General features: G+C 38.4%; 2 protein-coding genes across 6 annotated transcripts in view; one reads left to right on the top strand and one right to left on the bottom strand.

Annotated features, from left to right (window-relative positions):
- Positions 1-1,998: 1,998 nt before the first annotated feature.
- Positions 1,999-12,233, bottom strand: LOC139963024 (uncharacterized). 5 transcript variants are annotated; one of them, XR_011791474.1, is made up of 5 exons: positions 11,898-12,233; positions 7,454-7,826; positions 5,176-5,287; positions 4,788-4,920; positions 1,999-3,861 (listed from the first exon to the last, which is right to left on the bottom strand). XR_011791474.1 is itself a non-coding variant. In XM_071963486.1 (3 exons), the coding sequence occupies exons 1-3, from the start codon at positions 11,965-11,967 to the stop codon at positions 3,726-3,728; spliced, it is 339 nt and encodes a 112-aa protein (XP_071819587.1). In that variant the 5' UTR covers positions 11,968-12,214; the 3' UTR covers positions 1,999-3,725. The 5 variants fall into 5 exon arrangements, 1 of the variants encoding a protein (XP_071819587.1); XR_011791473.1 differs by lacking the exon at positions 5,176-5,287 and having other exon boundaries at positions 11,898-12,232; XR_011791472.1 differs by lacking the exon at positions 5,176-5,287 and having other exon boundaries at positions 7,676-7,826; positions 11,898-12,231.
- Positions 12,234-19,153: 6,920 nt separating this feature from the next.
- The window catches only part of LOC139962722 (transmembrane protein 181-like), a 43,454-nt gene continuing 42,961 nt past the window's right edge, over positions 19,154-19,646 (top strand). The window contains exon 1 of the mRNA XM_071962962.1: positions 19,154-19,331. Coding sequence (XP_071819063.1) covers positions 19,192-19,331 — 140 coding nt within the window. The 5' untranslated portion in view covers positions 19,154-19,191. The remainder of the gene's footprint in view (positions 19,332-19,646) is intronic.

Here is a 19,646-nt window from a genome sequence, read left to right as displayed (position 1 = left end):
ACTTTTCCTGAATATGCTTAGCTCATCTCGCGGAGCGCGCGGTTGAAAACTATTAATATACAACAACCAGTTAAAACAACAGTATCGGGCAGTATTTTATCACCCTCCGTTCCATTTTTGAAGAAAAAAATACGATTCAAACATTTAACACTTCTATCGCTTAGCATACAACTTCCGAGGAACAACACAGGAGTAATTATAGATGGATGCTGTGAAGAGTTAATGAATGGCCCTGTATTCTATAATTGTACCACAACACAAAACCGGAAAACATTTATGAATTAACAAAGGTTTTATTTGACTGCTTTGAAATCACGTAGCACTGGCAAGATGCGTCGAGCGCCTTCTAGTGGCCTCTTCTTTTGGTTAGTTTGCGACTTCCGAGGAACAATAGAAAACCGAAAAACTTTTTGCACTAACAAAGGATTCAGCTTCCTTTGTTAGTGCTAAAAGTTTTTCGGTTTTGTATTGTTCCTCGGAAGTTGTACGCTAAGCGATAGAAGTGTTCAATGTTTTAATCGCAATTTTTTCAAGACATGAAGCTTGTCTGACACTCTAATTTACAGAGCACTACCAATGAGAAATATATGCTTGTTTCTACTGCTCTTTTCCATTCTGAATTCTAAACTTAAAATATTAGAAACGAGCATTATTTCTCATCAGTTACAGTGGCCAAGTTGGTAGTTCTCTGTGACTGAGAGAGTCAGACAAGCTCCATGTCATGAGTTCAAATCCACGTGAGGGCATTTTTATGTTCTGCTCTTTTCCTGCTTCCATACTGAATTCTGAAGTTGAAATATTAGAAACGAGCATTATTTCTCATCAGTGGCTGTGGCCAAGTTGGTAGTTCTCTGTGACTGAGAGAGTCAGACAAGTTCCATGTCCTGAGTTCAAATCCACATGAGAGCATTTTTATTTTCTGCGCTTTTACTGCTTCCATTCTGAAGTTGAAATATTAGAAACGAGCATTATTTCTCATCAGTTGCTGTGGCCAAGTTGGTAGTTCTCTGTGACCGAGAAAGTCAGACAAGCTCCATGTCCTGAGTTCAAATCCACATGAGAGCATTTTTATTTTCTGCTCTTTTCCTGCTTCCATTCTGAATTCTGAAGTTGAAATATTAGAAACGAGCATTATTTCTCAACAGTTGCTGTGGCCAAGTTGGTAGTTCTCTGTGACTGAGAGAGTCAGACAAGCTCCATGTCCTGAGTTCGACTCCAGCCAGAGCCTTTTACTTTTCTGTTCGATGGAAAAGGCGGAAGTATAAAGGTAAGAAACGAAGTTTTCCCATTAGGAACCGAAATGGTGTAGTTGGTAGTTCTGCCAACAAGCTATTTGATTTTCCTGATTTCCTGTTTGCTGGGTTCAAGACCAGGTTGAGGTGAAAAAGGGAGAGTAAAAGGAGAGAGGAGAGCAAAGAGGGTGAGAAGGAGTGAGGCGAGAGGGGGAGGCGAGAGAGGGTGTGGTGAAGAAGGGAGGTGAGCGGGGAAGATGGGAAGGGTGAGGCAAGAAGGGGTAGGTGGGTGAGGCGAGGAAGGGAGAGAGGTGAGAAGGGTGTGGCAAGAAGGGGAGGGTGAGGCAACGAGGTAAGGTGAAGCGAGAAAGGGTAAGAGGGTGGGTGAGGCGAAAGAGGGTAAGGGATTGCGGGCCAAGGAGTTCGCCGGTACCCCCTCCCCCTGACAAGGTTCCCACGCGGCCAGGTGAGTTCGCCGGTACCCCTCCCCCCTGACAAGGTTCCCATGTGGCCTCCCCATCCCAGACAAGGATCAGTGGAGAAAATGTTTTATAAAATGTCTAAGTCCAAACAAGTGGATCTTTAAATATTTGAAAAGCAAATTATTTCACTTTCTCCTCTAATGGTCTAGTGGTTGAGCAGAAAGTTTTGCATCTCAGGGTCCCTGGTTCAAAATCAACTTCTGCTTTTGCTTTTACTTCTATTTCTTTTAGTAAAAGAAACTTTCCAAGAAAAAGAACAACACAAGAAAAACAAAACAAACAGCTGATTTTTCTCACCTTGCTTAGCAGCTTATGCAAAACACAACCATAAAAGTTTATATATTTTAAATATATATATATTCATATAGAAATATCTTACAAACATATAGATAAATATATACACATATATGTATATAGATATATAAATAAAAACAAAGGGAAAAAGTCAATACATCCACTTAGAACCAAGCACTGCAATACAAAGAGATGAGTTTAGTACTCAGGATGTGCCCAGAAATAGTTGAGTGCCGGGCAGATTTGTATGGTAGTGTGATCCACGTCCTGGGATTCTAAGGGGTGGGGATGTTCCCTTCCCCCTTTTGGAAATTTTTGCAAATGAGGTATAATCAGATGGCAAATGGTGCTATCTGTTTCTGTTACCAGAGCAAACTTCTGTGCCAAGTATTCACCCAAATGTTGGTAATGGTAAAATTAAATGAAATTAATCTTCAAAAAGGGGCTTGACCATGGAAATGTTTAAAATTCTGTTTTTACTGGGCAGCATTCAGGACTGCAGGGTGCATCTTCCCAGATGTGAGCACATCCCTGCTCTTGACAATTCCTTAGAACATAGTGAGGGCAAAGAATTGCTACAGAAGGATAACATACTGTAACCCACTCCAATTGAAAAAACATACGACGAGGTCACATGATCATACACAACATCCATCAATGAATTATTGCACAAAATTACAGGTTACATAAAACAAACAAAAACAAAATAAAATTAACAATTGTGGGTGTAGCCCTCGTACGACAAAGATTATTCACTCACCCAAAAAAGAAAGAAAAAAAAAGATGAAAAATTTCAGAATATTTTGTACTTTGCAGAAATGGAATGAGCTGTGTAGGTTAATAGTCTCCTTTGCTTCACTCACTCTAATTATGGCGGTCTCTCAGAGTTTGTAAATATCTTTAAAATAGTGCTAAAATGAGACCTTAAAATTCATTGATCGATACAGAGATCAACTAAGGCTAGTGTCTAGGGGCCATTTTGTTTTCGCCTTAAAAAACTGAAAGATCTTGCGATATTTAAACTAGAAAGCCAGTGGGCTTATTGTGATTCCTTGCCAATTGAAATTATAATCTCAAGCTTTTGTCATTGTCATTTCATTTTTTCAATTCATTTTTTGATTCCTTGCCCGCAGGCTCAAGGAATCTATGCGATGGTGATTGTGTGTGTGTGTATGTGATGCCCTGGCTCGTAAACACGATTATATAATATTGATTTTGGTTAACACAATCTTTCTATTACAAATGAGATTTAGATAACTTCTTACAATAAGTTTCAAGTTAAACTTTCAACTGGATTTTCATGTATCCTTTACATGAAAATGTCTTTCTTTACTGATAAGTACTCTCCTAAGATATAAATTGGTAAAACTGTATGGGCAATGTAGTTAAATATTAAATGCTTTGCTTCTTATGAAGCCTGAAACACCAGTCTCAAACAGAGACAACTCAAACTAGTTCAACTTATGTTTGAAGCTTTTCAAACACATTGAAGTTCAACAAATAGGTAACAAGTTCCAAGACAACTGTTAATATGCTGAATTATAGTAGGCCCAGAAAGCTTTCAGTGTTAATTTCTTTTACACTGTCATTGTGCATTTCATAGACAACGTTTTTGAATAAATTGCCAAGAAGCAAAGCAATCGGCCTGGTAATCTAGATCCAAAATATAATGCAACTTAAAGCAAATATCTATTTGCCTTTAATAGAGATGATGCTGCTAGGTACTTCCTTTCCAAAATGACCTGAAAAACTGCCTGGTTTTAGACTTCTCTTCCCAGAGGACCAGAATAAATGGTTGTGACCTCTCATCTTCGTTGATTCTGCTGCAAAACTGTTCCAACATTGGTGACGTTCTAACATGTATAAAGACAATAAAACACAAACATGTTCTGACACAAAAAAAAATGAATACAATCCTTTTTCTACCTACTGATACATAGATACACTAATCAATATTGAAATGCAGCCCCGTAGTTGTTCAAATTGATTAGCTGTTCAACTGATGGTATTTCATTAAAATGAAATTGCTTTAAAGCGAGTTTCTGTTTTTCATTCACAATAAGCATAAGAGAATGATTGCAAACATTCACCTTGCTCTATTCTTATCACTCTGAGAAGATCAAGCACTGTGCGATTCCATGTATAATTTCGTTACATATCTTTAATACAACACTGTATGACAATAACTGATTGATCTCCACCAAACACATACAAATCTACAAATTATTGGCAACCCATCGATTGTAAAATAATTATGAGAAAGTATTGTACACAAAAAATAAGTTTATTATAGTATGAGTTTTAGTCAACAATACTTAAAAACAAAATTTCAGCTATCATCATCATGTAGATAGTCTGAAACTCACACTAATCTGCTCACACTAATCTCACACTAATCTGTCAAGCTCACACTAATCTGTCAATCACAGCAAGTTAAGTATCTGGCATTGAATGCCATTTGACCTCTAAAACAAAATACATATGGACTGCTCATACTCTTTTACCTTCTGATCATACCCAGAAACATACCATTGTTTGATTCTTGTTATTATCAAATTACCTCTGACATTCAAATCCAATAGACTTATAAAGTCACGATGGACAACCTAATGTACCTACTAAAGCTTGAAAAAATTGCTTTGCATGATTTTTGCATGATGCATAAATACATGCATATGCTCAATGTATATGTCACCCACACTGCATGTTATGTAACATGAATTCCATATTTAATTCACTCAGCACACAAAAGTTGGGGGTTAATCGCATTTCTACTCACAGGTTGTATGTCAATGAAGGATCTGACACTCGAATGTAATGAAGGTTATAGCCCCGTCCTTTCTTTTTCGTATGGCGACTCTGAAACAGTTCTAGAGGTAGTTTAACAAAGGCTATTTCTTCTTCTTCATCCACTGAAAAAGCAAAATACATATCATACAGCAATTTATTAATAAGCAATAGTTTTATGTTAAGTAACTAACAGAAAAAGCTCAGTATTTGATAATTCAAAATGCTAAATATTAAGGTGAAGACACACAAGGAATGAAATCCCCAAGAAATAATGTTTTGACAGAATTTGAGCTATGTGTAACTTTGACCTCCACTACAAGCAGGCAAATATCTACTCACAAGGAAACCAAACTACCACATTAGAAGGATTTTTGTACCTTGTCAGGATATTGTTTTTTGGGGGTATTTGAGCCCTGTTGACCTCAGATGACCTTTGACTTCCACTAATACCAATAGAGTTAATCTACTCATGATTTAGGTTAGACATATCTGTAAGAGCAAACAATGTACCAAATTGAGCATTATTGATATTTACCTTGTAAAGATACAGTGTGTACAAGTTTTGCATATTTTACAGGTCTGTTGAGATCAGCTGACCTTTGACCTCCACAAAAACAATAGAGGTTATGTACTGGAAAATACTTACCAGAAATGCATTCAATGTTTTTTACTTTTAACTCAATTTACCTTTGACCTCCACCAAAAACAATTGGGACCAACAACTCACTACGTGCAAACATCCTAGCAAATACGAGCTTCATTGAAGTTTCCCTTGTCAAGATATGGTGATAACATTTTTTATTTTACCTAAGTTGTTGATCTTAGATCTCCACCAAAAATAGACATCATTTACTCACCATGGGTACACTACCTACCAAGTGTGAGCTACAGTTATGTTTGTGTTATCATGTTTACAAGCATTGTACACTAGTGGAAATGTATGTATTGAGTTTTTGACCTCAATTGAACTTTAACCTCCACCAAAACAATAGGGACCATCAACTCACGAAGGATAACCAACCTAAAAAATACAAACTCCATTGAAGTTTGCCTTGTCAAGATATGTTCACAACATTTTTTTCCTATTTCGACCTCAGCTGACCTTTGATCTAAACCTAAAACAACATCCTCTTACCACGGGCAACCGTAACCTGCCAAGTATGAGCTTCATCAACATTTGCATTGTCAAGATAGAGTGTTTACAAAGTTTTCCTATTCCACCTTTGATGACTTCAGCTGACCTCCAGCAAATCCAATAGGGATCATCCTCTCACCATGCCATGGGCAAACTACCAACCAAGTATGAGATCAGGTGAAGTTTGATTAATCAAGTTACCATGTTTACAAGCATTGTATGCATGCTGAAAATGTATGTTTTGTGGACTTTTGAAATCAAATGACCTTTAACCTACACCAAAAACAATAGGGACCATCAACTCACTATGGCCAACCAGCCTACCAAAAAGACATTCACTAAAGTTTGCCATGTCTACAAGGTTTTTGCTATTTGACTTCAGCTGACCTTGGACCTCCACCAAAAACGATAGGAATCATCTACTCACCATGGGCAACCTACCTAACAAGTATGAGCCCAATCAAAGTTTGCATTATCAAGTTAGCCTGTCTACAAGCAGCGTCACACACACACACACGCACATGTACATCCAGCTAGACTGCATAAATAGGTGTATTTTGCTTTCAGCAAGGAATCAAAAACGATCACTGTGGTGGTAGCAACAGATGATTTACAGAACTTAAGTAACACTACTTCTGAACCAAATGTACATATTTTAAATGTCACAGAACAATAAATCAATGAACTAAGGTTAGGCTCGTAATTATTAGCGGATAATAAGGATGATTTATAAGACTGACTGCTTATCACTTCTTTTGAATCACATTTTTAAACATAACACTTTCCTGGGGGGGAGGCGGGGCAGGGGGGGGGAGTCTGTGAGAAAATGCCAGGTAAAGAACTAGTATATTATTTGGTCATTCTGTTCTCATAGATGATGTAGTAATTACTGTACTACTGCAAGAGTGCATGGTTGATCAGTTTTACTCTAGAGAAAATTTTTACTTAACAAAATTCTGTACACAACCACAAAAAAATGTGACACATTATAGAGTGTTAAATATCCCTTCAGCACCAGTAACTTTGCAGGGAAGTATCAGGGCAATAATGTATCAGGCATTCTGTGCAAACTCCCATAACCAGTGGCGGAGCTAGGGGTATTGGTCAGGAGGGGTGAGAATGGTCTGTAGGGGCGCTTTCGACACTATCTAAGCGGAGTGCCACCACTGGTTGGCGCGTACAGAATTTTTTTGAGTAAAGATACTCCCTAGATCGCCGGAAATGACCTTTCCGGGCCTGGCTAATTTGCAGATAAACGAAGAATAAATAGGTGTCATCGCCAAATTACACCAACAAAATGTGACAAATGTCAATAAGTAGATGAGAGCGCAATAAAAAAGTCAATAATCGGGAATAAGTAAAAAGTGGTAAAGACCTGAAAAGGGCGCCAGCAGTCCATTTGAGTCCGTCAGGGGGGGCATCTGCCCCCCCCCCTGACTATATGGACGCTCTGCCACTGCCCATAACCATCATACACAAGATGAAGAAAACCTCTAGTATGTCGAAATGTATGTGGCTACCTGTCCTGAATGCCGTAGAACTTTGAGAGCCAAAATATGGGCGGCTCATAGGTCATCTGAGAGTCCACAAAAACTGAACTGAACAAAGACGATCATCCTGGTCATTGAGGGTCTGCCACGACAATGTCAAAAATGGTGTATACATGTACACCAATCACTGGTTTACTAGATGCATGCAAAAATCACATATCATTTTGCTAATACTGCAATTAAATCAAATACCATTCCTGGAGCCAAAATTTGAGGATACTGGGTAATTGTTTCTTGAAATCCACATGATTTGACAAGGTTTGCCCTCCTAGTCCTTTACAGTCTCTCTCATGTACTTTCTCCACAGTAGTTTTTGGTTGGCCTCCTCCTGCAGATACAGGATCTGGATCAGAACAAATTATAATATTGCAAATATATAATAAATTATGATATTTATAATAATTATAATATTGCAAATAAAGAATTGCAAATATATAATATGGGGTTATGTCAGACTCAATATAGACACCATGCTGGTTGTGACAGATGGGTAAGCAACCTATTTTTCCAGGGCATCCAAGTAAACGAAGATTTCAGTTTTTGTAAGTCTTATATTGTAGATCATAGTTATACTAGATAAAGAGAGTCCAATGCTACTAAATGCAGTACTTATGGAGATTAAAGACTTGGATTGAAAGTTCATTATAAACTGATTTTTTTTTTACTGATATATCATTAACAGTAGTATTGGATATGAAATGTTGTGTCTCCCCAAAAATTCTCTTTCAAGAGTTATTTGAAGATGAGGTACAGTAGTAGTGTTTTGACTTTTGATTACTTTTCTGTGACTCAGCAGACATGGGATTTCACAAGACGTTATTAGAAGTTCTGTTTGTGTAAAAGTAAGTTGGCCTGACGTTTCAATCCTAGCAGGATCTTCTTCAGAGGCTAAATGACAAGTAACAGTAACAGAAGGGACAAAAACACACACAGAATACAGACAGGTTAATGAGCATGGTGAACACAAAGAGATAGATGTAAGAGGATTAATAGACAAGGGAAGGAGAGAACAAAGCAACAGGGGAAGAGGAGAGGTAGGAGATAAACAGTGGAGGGACAAAGAGAGGATTAAGGGAAAGGGTTAGGGAATAAACTGGGGAAGGACAAAGATAGTAAGGTGTGGAGAAAAAGGGTGGAAGAGAGCAGTGAGAAGAGGAGTGATGGGGGGGGGGGGAGCAAGGGGAGATGGAGGGGGGAAAGAAGAAAAGTTAGTCATGTCCTTCCTGAATGTTGAGCCCATGAGGTTAAATGGTGTGAAGGCGTTGCTGAAGTTCTGTTTATTAGCATAACACAGTAAAAGGGACAACCTTGAAACACCAAGCTCATCACCTGCTTTCAGAATTGCTGAGCTGTTTCAGTGATGTCCGAAACATCATGGAGCAACTAATATATGAAGTATGTTAAAACCCACAAGCTTGTTTTGTAACTGTAATTAAAACATAAGTACTCCCTTAAGTTCTCAACTACAGCATGTACATGACACATTTCCACTCATCCGTTTTGATTTTATAACCATTTGAAATTTTCTGTCCATGCGTGTGATGTCCGAAACACTAGTGATGTCGGAAACAAGTTTTAATTAATATCGCTTAAAAAAAAGACACAATAGATGAGCACTTCATATATTACGACAAGTTTTATTGTTACAAACATACATACTGTCACTACTCAAATTTTTTTCCACTTTTTACCAAATATTATAGCAAAATAACCTTAAAAGTATGTTTCGGACATCAGCATGTGTTTCGGACATCACTTTTGTGAATCCAACATATTGTAAAACAGCACTAGTTTCAACTGATTGATTCAAGTGGCTGATATTAGTGTGCTAGAGTACACTAAGATCCTACAACAGAATGCTTCTTAACTTTGGTGTCATTTGACCAACATGTATTCATCTTTTGATGACTTGTGACAAGTGAAGTCTAAAATGTTATTCTACATATTTGGGTATGAATGTTACTGGGAACATCAAATTACTTGAATTTTTCCACATCTGAAGCCCATTAACACTACAATTTCCATCATACAAAGTGATGTCCGAAACATTCAGTGATGTCCGAATCGCTCACAAAGTAACTTTTAATAAACACTGAGTAGTTGAACTATATATATTAAGTTCAAAACTGTCATTATACCTTGTAGGTAGCTTGTCAACAACAAAGACCCCTTTGTTTCAAATGTAACTGTTGATATGATATGCTTTGCTTTGTGTAAAAAAAATGACAGTGATGTCCTAATTATGCAGTTGTGGTGATGTCCGAAACATAGTCCAAGACTGTCTTATTCAAATCTATCAAGCAAATGTTTGCCTTAACCATTATTTCAAATGAATTTGATGCTGTTTGTAAAATTAACATATCATGATGTACTGATATAGATTGCTAAGTATTAACAATATTGGCCTTCGTTTAATAATTGTCTTGTTGATCACTTGTATCCCTTTTCTTTGTTTAAACTTGGAACCTACGTAGGAAGGGTTTATATATCTCTTTTAGTAGGGTTATCAATTTAATAAAATGTTTTTCTATTCATTATTGTTGCCTTTAAATGAACATCATTTGTTTTATTACCAAAAAATTAGGTTACAATAGTGTGGGTGATGTCCGAAACAAGATCTATTTGGAGGAGTGATGTCCGAAACAAGAGTCAAGAAAAAAACATTTCTGAGAGGACATGACCCAGGATTTTCAGCATTTGGTTAATATATTATGTGCTTGTGTAGTGGTTTGATTTTATGGTATAATTGATACTATTAATTTCAAGTTTGTTCTTTAAAGAATTAACTTTTTTAACTTTATTTCAGGAAAAATACAAAATTTTTCTAACGATACTTTTTGAATAACATCATCAATATCATTGAAAACTTTTCTTATATAATAATAGCGAATTTTATGTTAATAAAGAAAATAACAACAGAATTCCCAAATGTAGCAGCAATGGAGACCACCATTACAAAAAGAACAAAATTTATAGATTGTCACACTTTCAACCATCTTGAATATAATTTCCAGAATAGTTGAAGGTCTGGTCCTTCTGATTCATAAATTGCAGGTATTAGTTATATTATTTACTAGAATAGAAGTTCTTTACTGTAATTTGAAAATTTGCTACCTCCGGCAACCAAATCAGGAGCTTTAACGTGAACACACCCATATTAGTTTTGCAGAATGACTTATAGTAATCTTAGAGAAGCTGTCACCATAAATTATCTATGTAGATTAAATGACAACTGATAATTGTTACTACCTTTTACAAATTCACTTTACCCAAAAGGTAAAAAAAAAATTAAAAGATTTAAAAAAAAATGCACAAATGTGACCCTACATGAATAATTGCTTCCAAAGTTTCTTCAAATTTCATTACCGGTACTTCGTAATCTTGAGAAGCATTTTAAGGCTCTTTCTACCAAGGTAACTTGGAGAGACAGTGAGGGGGCTATCCCCGACAAGTATTGTCATTTTGGTATTGAAAGGGTTAAAAATTATCAAACAAATGGTGTTTACCATTTGTAAAAACGCAATTCAAGAAGTAGCAAATTTGATCAGTTACGAACAGATAGAAGTATGAGCTCCAGACTGTGATGCATGCCATAAGCTGAGGCATACTGTGTATTAAAACATTACCCTACTGTACTTTTGATTGTTCATACTCTGTCAAAAATCCTTTATTCCCTTCCCCCTTCCCTTAATCCTCTCCTTATCCCTCCACTGTTTATCTCCTACCTTTCCTCTTCCCCTGCTGGTTTCTTTCGTCTTCTATTTTCTATTCTCCTTACATCTATCTCTTTGTGTTCACCATGCTCATTAACCTGTCTGTATTCTGTGCGTGTTTTTGTCCCTTCTGTTACTTGTCATTTAGCCTTTGAAGAAGATCCTGCTAGGATCGAAACAATGTTATTTATATATATATGCTTCAGGGGTATAGCGAGCTTTTTGTGGGGGGGGGGGTGCCAAAGCCAAATTTTCGTCCCCCGATTTCATTCCCATTTTACGGCCCACAACAAGGGTCACCGTCGAGCACAAAAAAATAGGCTATTAGACATTAACACCATTTATGTCTGAAATTTTCTTTTCTCCATTTTGGGGAAGGCGGAGGGGGGGGGGGCAGCCTATTGACCCATGAACAGAATAGTCTTTGTCAGCTGATGTCTCTTTGATGCTTGGTTTTATAGACCTACTGTAGCCTAGGCTGCTGTATATATTCCTGGAACAACTGAGGTCTCCATGCTGGCAGTTATTTTGGGCAGTCCGCCCTCTACTCCTTATATTATGCTCTATGGGGCTAGCCTACACAAGCCTACACTAACTGTTAGGCCCTACGATATAGCCTAACGTTAGGCCTTAACACTTCAATATGAAATATCCAGAAAGAAATATTATTGAAAAGAGTTAAAGCTTAAGGCCCAACCTACCTCCAAAATGTGGCCCAAGTTCCTCCAAACCCCAATCAATTAAAAGTTTCGCAACGTGAAGGTCAGCCATATCGATTTCTTCACCGAACTTTCACCCGCGCACATAGCTTTACTTGTTCTTCGTGGCACGGTGCGCGGTTTTGCTAGATAAAGGAGCAACGTGCGTAGAAGACTAGAAAAGTGCGAAGTACCAATTGCAAACACATGTAGTAAAATAGTGCTCGCCAAGTAAAGGTAGTAATGTTTGCCTCAACTATTTACTAATTTAGCAAGTTTTGCTAAAAAGTTCTTGACCAAACTTTTTGCTCAACTGTTCTTAGAGTGCTATAGTATAAGCTTCTTCAATGTTTGGAATTTTATTTACCTTTCATTCATTCATTCTTTATTCCAGTATAAATTGACAGAAAACGTATATACGTATAACAAATTAAATAAAGAACATCACCAATACTGGTTAAAGAGACATGGGCGGCGATCATGGTGGGGGAGGGGGATCATTCCCCCAATATTTTAGGTGGGGAATATAGTATCTAATATCCCCCCCCCCCCCCGCAATATTTGGTTGCATTTTTTTGTGGCTATAAATAGACAATAATGCGTGAGATTATTTATCCAAATCATATTTGGCGGTGGCTAAAACTTCATCCAACACTTCATCCAACACACCTTCGTGGCGAAGGGGGCGACCGCCCCCACCCCTTGAGCATATTTTGTTGTATTTCACTATTTGTTTATGATATCGCTAGTAATTTCAAAGATAAACTTTGAAGTTGGAAGGATATGGGGAATGGAAGGGAAGGGAAGGGAAGGGAGAGAGGGAGGAAGGGAAATGGGGGAGAGATAGATGGCCAGTGACAGAACATGATATGAATGATTGATAGTTTGAGGGAGGGGGTAGGGTTTCGTGGGCTGGAGATGTCATGGCCCGGATAGAGGTTGTCTTGTTTTGTTTTGTATCTTACAGTTGTAATCAGTCTGAAACGAGCTGGAGTAATGCGACACAAGTTTAACTGCCTCATGGTTGTGTATGATTTTGTTGTTTCAAGTTTGTCCCTGTACTTTCAATAATACTGAAACACAGTGACATATGTTAAGACGATCTTCATTGTTCATTCTTTGGGTGACCAATTCTAAGTGAGAGAAAAGTTCTAAAGAAATTTGCAAAGAGCACAGGTTTTAGATGTTCACAACTACTGGTAATTTATATTATATGATTTTTTTTTACTAAGTAATTGTAGCAGTCAAATGGGTCTTGATATACATAAATCTACGGTGGGGTGGGTGGGGCAGTGAGTGGGGGCAATGGGTAGGGCATAGAAGGGGTCTGAGTGCAAGCAATGTTAGCTTGCCATGGTTAAGCACTACAGTCTTTGTTCACACCTGAGAACAAAAGGGGATCGGATAATGTAAGGGTGGTCAATTTAGTAGTGTGAACGCTCGGATACTCAGGACCAGGCCTCTTCAATAGTGATGTCCATTTGTGGTATTGACCCTGTAAGGTTGATCGAGATACCTGAGATATCCTCTTAGATGCCCATGTAGTCACTGCCACATTAACACTGACTAAAAGAGGAAGGTGGGGTGGCGGGAAGGGGGTGATGGAGGTGCACCATATAGTACTATAACTTGCTAATTGATTGTGACTGTTTGGATCTTGCGTAAGGTTCTTTCGTTCAACGTCGATCCACCACCGATTCTTAAATGTGGACGAGTCAAGGGGAACCTTCCACAAGGTTAAAAACATGGTCCTGATACTCATTGCTCACCTTAATGTAAATAATGACTTATAAGGTGGAAGGTTAACAGTAGTGTCAACATTGATATCACCTACATACAAACCAGTGTAATGCGTACTAGGTGCTTATGATGTAATTTTAACGAAAAACATTAAAATATATTAGACAAGCTTCCTGTGAGAACCCCCTTGGTAATTATCTAAGAGATTTTGGTTTAATATTGATACAAAAATAAAGAACTCCACAGACTTTTAAATGATTATTTCTGAAGCTGATGACTATTACAGGGTACAAAGTTTGACATATGACTGTAACCTGTACTCCAGACACACTTGACATAGGCCTACACTTCAGGAGAATGCTGGAGTAGCTGTAATATCTCACACAGCCAAAACAAATCAATCCTTGACTAATTTAAGCTGGTTGTCTTTGTAATGTGAAATTTACCATCAAAATAGATACATGCAACAACACAAAGTGACCTGATAGTGGACTTGTAGCAAAAGTACAGCAGCATCTGATACCAGTGCTAATAGAGGCACCCATAACATGAATAATAGTGGTAATAGAGGCCACCGTAACATGAGTACCAGTACTAATAGAGGCCCCCGTGACATAAATACCAGTGCTCATAGAGGCTCCCATACCATGAGTACTAGTGCTAGTAGAGTCCCCCATTACACGAGTATAACAGTGCTAATAGAGGCCCAATAGCATGAGTACCAGTGCTAATGGCCCCCATAACATGCATACCAGTGCTAATAGATGCCCCATAATATGAGCTCCAGTGCAAATAGAGTCCCCCATAATGCGGGTACCAGTGCTAGTAGAGGCCCCCATAACAAGAGTAACAGTGCTAATAGAGGCCCCAATAGCATGAGTAACAGTGCTAATGGCCCCCATAACATGCATACCAGTGCTAATAGATGCCCAATAATATATATGAGCACCAGTGCTAATAGAGGCCCCATAACATGAGTAACAGTGCTAATAGAGGCCCCATAACATGAGTAACAGTGCTAATAGAGGCCCCATAGCATGAGTACCAGTGCTAATAGAGGCCCCAATAGCATGAGTTCCAGTGCTAATAGAGTCCTCATAACATGAAAACCAGTTGCTACTAGAAGCCCCCATTGCATGAGTACTAGTGCTCATAGAGGCCCACATTAAATGATTACCGGTGCCCCCATATCATGAGTACCAGTGCTAAAAGATGCCACCATAACATGAGTACCAGGGCTAATAGAGGCCCCAATAGCATGAGTTCCAGTGCTAATAGAGGCCCCCATAACGTGAGCACCAGTGCGAATAAAGGCCCCCGTAGCATGAGTACTGGTGCCCCCATAGCACCCGGCAGTACCAGTGCTAATAGAAGCCCCAATAACATGAGTACCAGTGCTAAGAGAGGCTCCCATAGCATGAGTTCCAGTGCTAACATAGGTCCCATAGCATGAGTACCAGAATCCCCCATAGCATGAGTACCATTGCTAATAGATGCCCCGTACATGAGTACCAGTGCTAATAGAGCCCCCATAACATGAGTAACAGTGCTAATAGAGGCCCCATAACATGAGTACCAGTGCTAATTGAGGCTCCCATAGCATGAGTACCAGGGCTAATAGAGGCCCAATAGCGTGCGTTCCAGTGCTACTAAAGGCCCCCATAACGTCCCCAACTGGTCGGATGGGAATGTGTAGTGGTGGTCATATGAGCCACTTGCGACAGAAGAGGGTTAACCTGTGGGGGAGTTGGTGGGGGAAGGGACAAACTTCAAAGAACTGCGTGACGCGTGACTTTGATTTAAGGGCAAACTACATATTCAACTCAAATCTGCCCAACAAAGTGGACCATCCATACCACTGATCTGTACAGATCAGTGATCCATACCACAAATTGACAGTGTTTGAATGCTTTCCAACAAAGCTGCACTTTTTACTTACACACCGCCCCCAGATTGAACCATTCGCAACCCGACTCTGCAAATGATTACATAAATGTTATATGTAGTGCATGCAAACATATTTACACAATTTTTCGCATTATAAAGATAACACAGAATTACCGATCTTTTACTCGTCGATCTTGGTTCAGTTGATTAGGTACTTCTGTAGCCTACAAATTTATATAATAGGCTTATAGCCAGCGCCGGATCCAGGATTTTATGAAGGGGAATTTGGCCCTGTCCATTCAAGCCGACTCCCATGTGAGGTGATGGGGGGGGGGGTATTTTCTAAAATCCCCTACTGATTTGGGTAGGACCTAAAACTATTTGAATGGGTGGGATGCGAATGGAGGAGATTATTTGGTGGGAGGGTATGTAGCCCGATTCACATGTAGGGGTCTAGGGGTTCTCCACCATCCCAAGAAAACAATATAGTAGAATAATTAGGCGTCAAATGTTGCATACTGAGGCATATTGAGACTTGACTTATGGCTATAACTAGTTCTATTAACGTAAGTTTGTGTTAACAAATACTGATGATTTGTGTGTGTGTGTGCATGTGTGTGATTCAAACCATTTCCACTATTGGCAATGGAAGGTACTAAAATCTCGTAAAAGTGCAGTTCATATTGACATCTGAGTTCCTTCCCGGAGTAAGGAAGGGCTTATCCAATCGGAGTGAGTAAGTGGCAGCATGCAGCTATTACTTTTTAGGGAATGATAACATTCCATAATCAATAGAACTTCAAAATTAGGAACAAGATATTTGAGATGGGGTATTGAGAGAAAAGTATCAGTGTGGAATACATTTCTCTTCAGGACAGATGTTAGAATATGTCCACCGGAATATCCCTTTCATTGGAGTATAGGTGTTGTTATCAAATGGGATGTCTCTTCTACACTACCGTAGATCTCTCTTGGCTTTAACGTCTGTTAAAAAGTGCAGTGTTGAACCAGGGAGCTGCTACTAGTCTAACTATAGCAGCTCCCTGGTTGAACAATTGTGGCTTTCACATAATATTAACTGTATGGACTTAACAAATTCATTACACGTGACAGACGGTATTGGAAATGTACAAACAGACAAGTATACGGGTACAAGCCAAACGGATGTAAACAAGGCCTAATCGGTTTTTAGTTTGTAGTTTGAAACTAAAAATTCAAAACCCATATGTGTTTGAACAGCCTAGTTATGTATTAAAACAGACCAAATTATCAAGTTTTTAACCTAGTGACCTACTCCAAATGCGGAGTACTCATCCCGTAAGGATAAAATGTGGCCAGCGATTTTCTGCGCCTTTTATGACAAAAGACGTTCAGGGTCGCAGTTATACGTATTTAATTGTCACATCTGTCAATGTGTGGGAAATTTTAAGTGTGTGTGTCTGAGAGATAGCGCTGGAGCGGGGGAGGGGGGGGGGCATGTTATTTTAAAATAGTGCTGATACATAGCCGTAATATATATATATATATATATATATATATATATATATATATATGACAAAGTAACTGAATTTATTATTTGTTCTCGTTCGTTATCTACATAAGACCCCCTACAACGATACAAACGATATAGTTCGTCCGTTTCATCAGAGAGTTGTTTCCATAACAACTCCCTGGTTTTATACTTTTACAGAAGACCCCAAATTTTTCATCTTAATATTAGATTAAATTCCGGATTTAATTGGATTATATAGCTTTATTTTCCCTGTCCGAAAGGACTTTTCTCGCTGCCAGGCTATTCGTGTTTATACTACGGCGTTGTGTATAAATTCATGATAGGCCTACACGGCGCAACTTCGGTTGATCATTGGAATGACGCTTACGGCAATTACCACGGAAACGCTGTTGCTATGGGAACGCGAACTGTGTAACCCAATTCACGCATAGTTTTCTTCTCCTTATCAATGAATGACGATCTCCGCGGTCTGTTTTTCGCATTCATTGAGAAAATGCTAGATATCTCCTTTGTTGTTATTGGCCGAAGTCGTAAGTGAATGAATTTGACTTTCAAAACGCTATAACCTAACAATATATAGGTGTAGGCCTACACAGAATATTGATTGCCTGTAAACTGCGAGTCCGGAAAAGAAAATTGGAAGCTGTATATAGTTACATATTGCATATAGCTGATATAACACACACACACACCCACACACACATAAATATATATGTATATATTGCAATTTCAATATATAAACAAGACTATACAAGACTACAAATTATAGATATGCTCTATAACAAATTAGGTTTAAAAAAATGTCACAGTGTATTTCGGTTGTTTACTTCTTGCCTTGACCTGTATAAATAGCCCGTTAGTCGAAAACTACTGGAGCCGTATTGAATTCAACCACTCAACCATTTAGAGCCGTGTTTTGAGTTCTTGTTAAAACCTAAAGTTTAGGACTAAAATTCTTTGTCTAAAATTAATTCTGACGGGAAGGCCAACAAACGTGAACAGACACCATCTCAGTGCACGTTGATATTGATTTGACAACAAAAATTTCTCGTTGAAGTCCTTAAAGAATCGCGTACGTCAATAATATACAGCAAGCGACGAATGAGGAGGTATATACTTGACAACGACGATATTACTATCTAAATTGAATGGTTCGCTATACTGACACAAAGACGTTATACACTTACATCTAACACGTTGTAAACCCGTATATACAGGTCTATACACAACAACAGTTTTTATGTCTTGATGAGAGAAAAAAAAAAGAAAACGGGGGAAGGAAGAAGAAAAAAAATCAATTGTAAATCCTTTAGTGAATTGGCAGTTGGATGCGTTTTGGCTTCGAGGCTCCCTCTTAATTCCTTTTGACTCATGCCAAAATTGTCAGGAGTAGAAGAATAATTGAGTGGGCGAACGTCGTTATAGAGATCGAGAGAGAGAGAGAGAGGTGGAGAGAGGGACAAACAGAAGAGTCGGTTTTCTTTTCACCTTTCATTATTTCGCACTGCGTGGAGCTAGCAGAGAAGAAGAAGAAATAACGTTTGTTACTACGATAAGAATTCCACGCACATGGACTAAACGCTGTAGGAAACTATACTAGGATATTCCATGGAACAGTTTATCAATGCAGCCGCACATCTTGAGATGAATGTGTGCTCTCTGCAGGGACTCTGATTGTGTGATTATGTTCGTCAATATCTGTACGTATTTTCTTACGACGGACTAAGATGAAGCCAAATGGAACTACAAACATGGTTCGCAGGGAGTCCCGTACAGAGTGACTAATTAGTGTAATTAGTGCAAACGACAAAGAAGGAGTTCTCTCTGTTTTTAATCTTAAGAAGCTTTTGAGTACCTATAAGCTCTGACACGAGTTCATCTGGAAGTTAATCACCATTAGATGCGGCATAAATAAAATGTATAGCTGACCTTTTCCGCGGGAAAGAAATTTATTAGTTGTTATCGTTCGTTTTGGTTGTAACTTGGAACTTGCACCAATGGAAAGCAATTGGTGAAAAGAGGTTCATGAGAGATATTTTCAACTTTGTTTTTTTTCCTTTTTAAATTTCTGTTGGATATATTGAAAGCTTTTTTTTTTTTTTTTTGCGGAAATTCTTTTGAATCAGGCAGGATTAATTTTCAAAGGTGCCTTCCAAAATGATGGACAGTTTTGGCTTTGCGTACCAGTATCCAGAATGGAAGTTAAAGTTAAAACCAGCTACACAGAGATGCAATGATCTCTGTAACGCCATTCAGGACTTTATCGCACCAAAGTACTATTACGATCGGTCAACGCGGTAAGTTTAAAAAAAAAACCTTTACAAATTATATGCTGGGTTGGTAATCCTGGTGCATTATAAATCAGGGTAGTGTGAAATCGGCGAGTGATCGTACCTTAGTAAACTGTCAGTTCTTTACAGGGAGGTCAGTAGATAAACCGTTAGGGATTTTGTCTTAAATCTTACCTAGCATGAAGAACAGAGAGTTATATAATGGGTTCAGATTTAACAGTTTATAGAAAGACTGCAGGCAGGCGTGTGATAAAAGAGTAGCAACTATATACTCGGATTCAATGTAATTCAGAAGTAAAGTTGTAAAGGGTTAATCCGATG

This window comes from Apostichopus japonicus, chromosome 21, assembly GCF_037975245.1.
Source record: "Apostichopus japonicus isolate 1M-3 chromosome 21, ASM3797524v1, whole genome shotgun sequence".
NCBI lineage: Eukaryota > Metazoa > Echinodermata > Holothuroidea > Aspidochirotida > Stichopodidae > Apostichopus > Apostichopus japonicus.
This window is presented reverse-complemented; position numbering and strand designations above follow the sequence as displayed.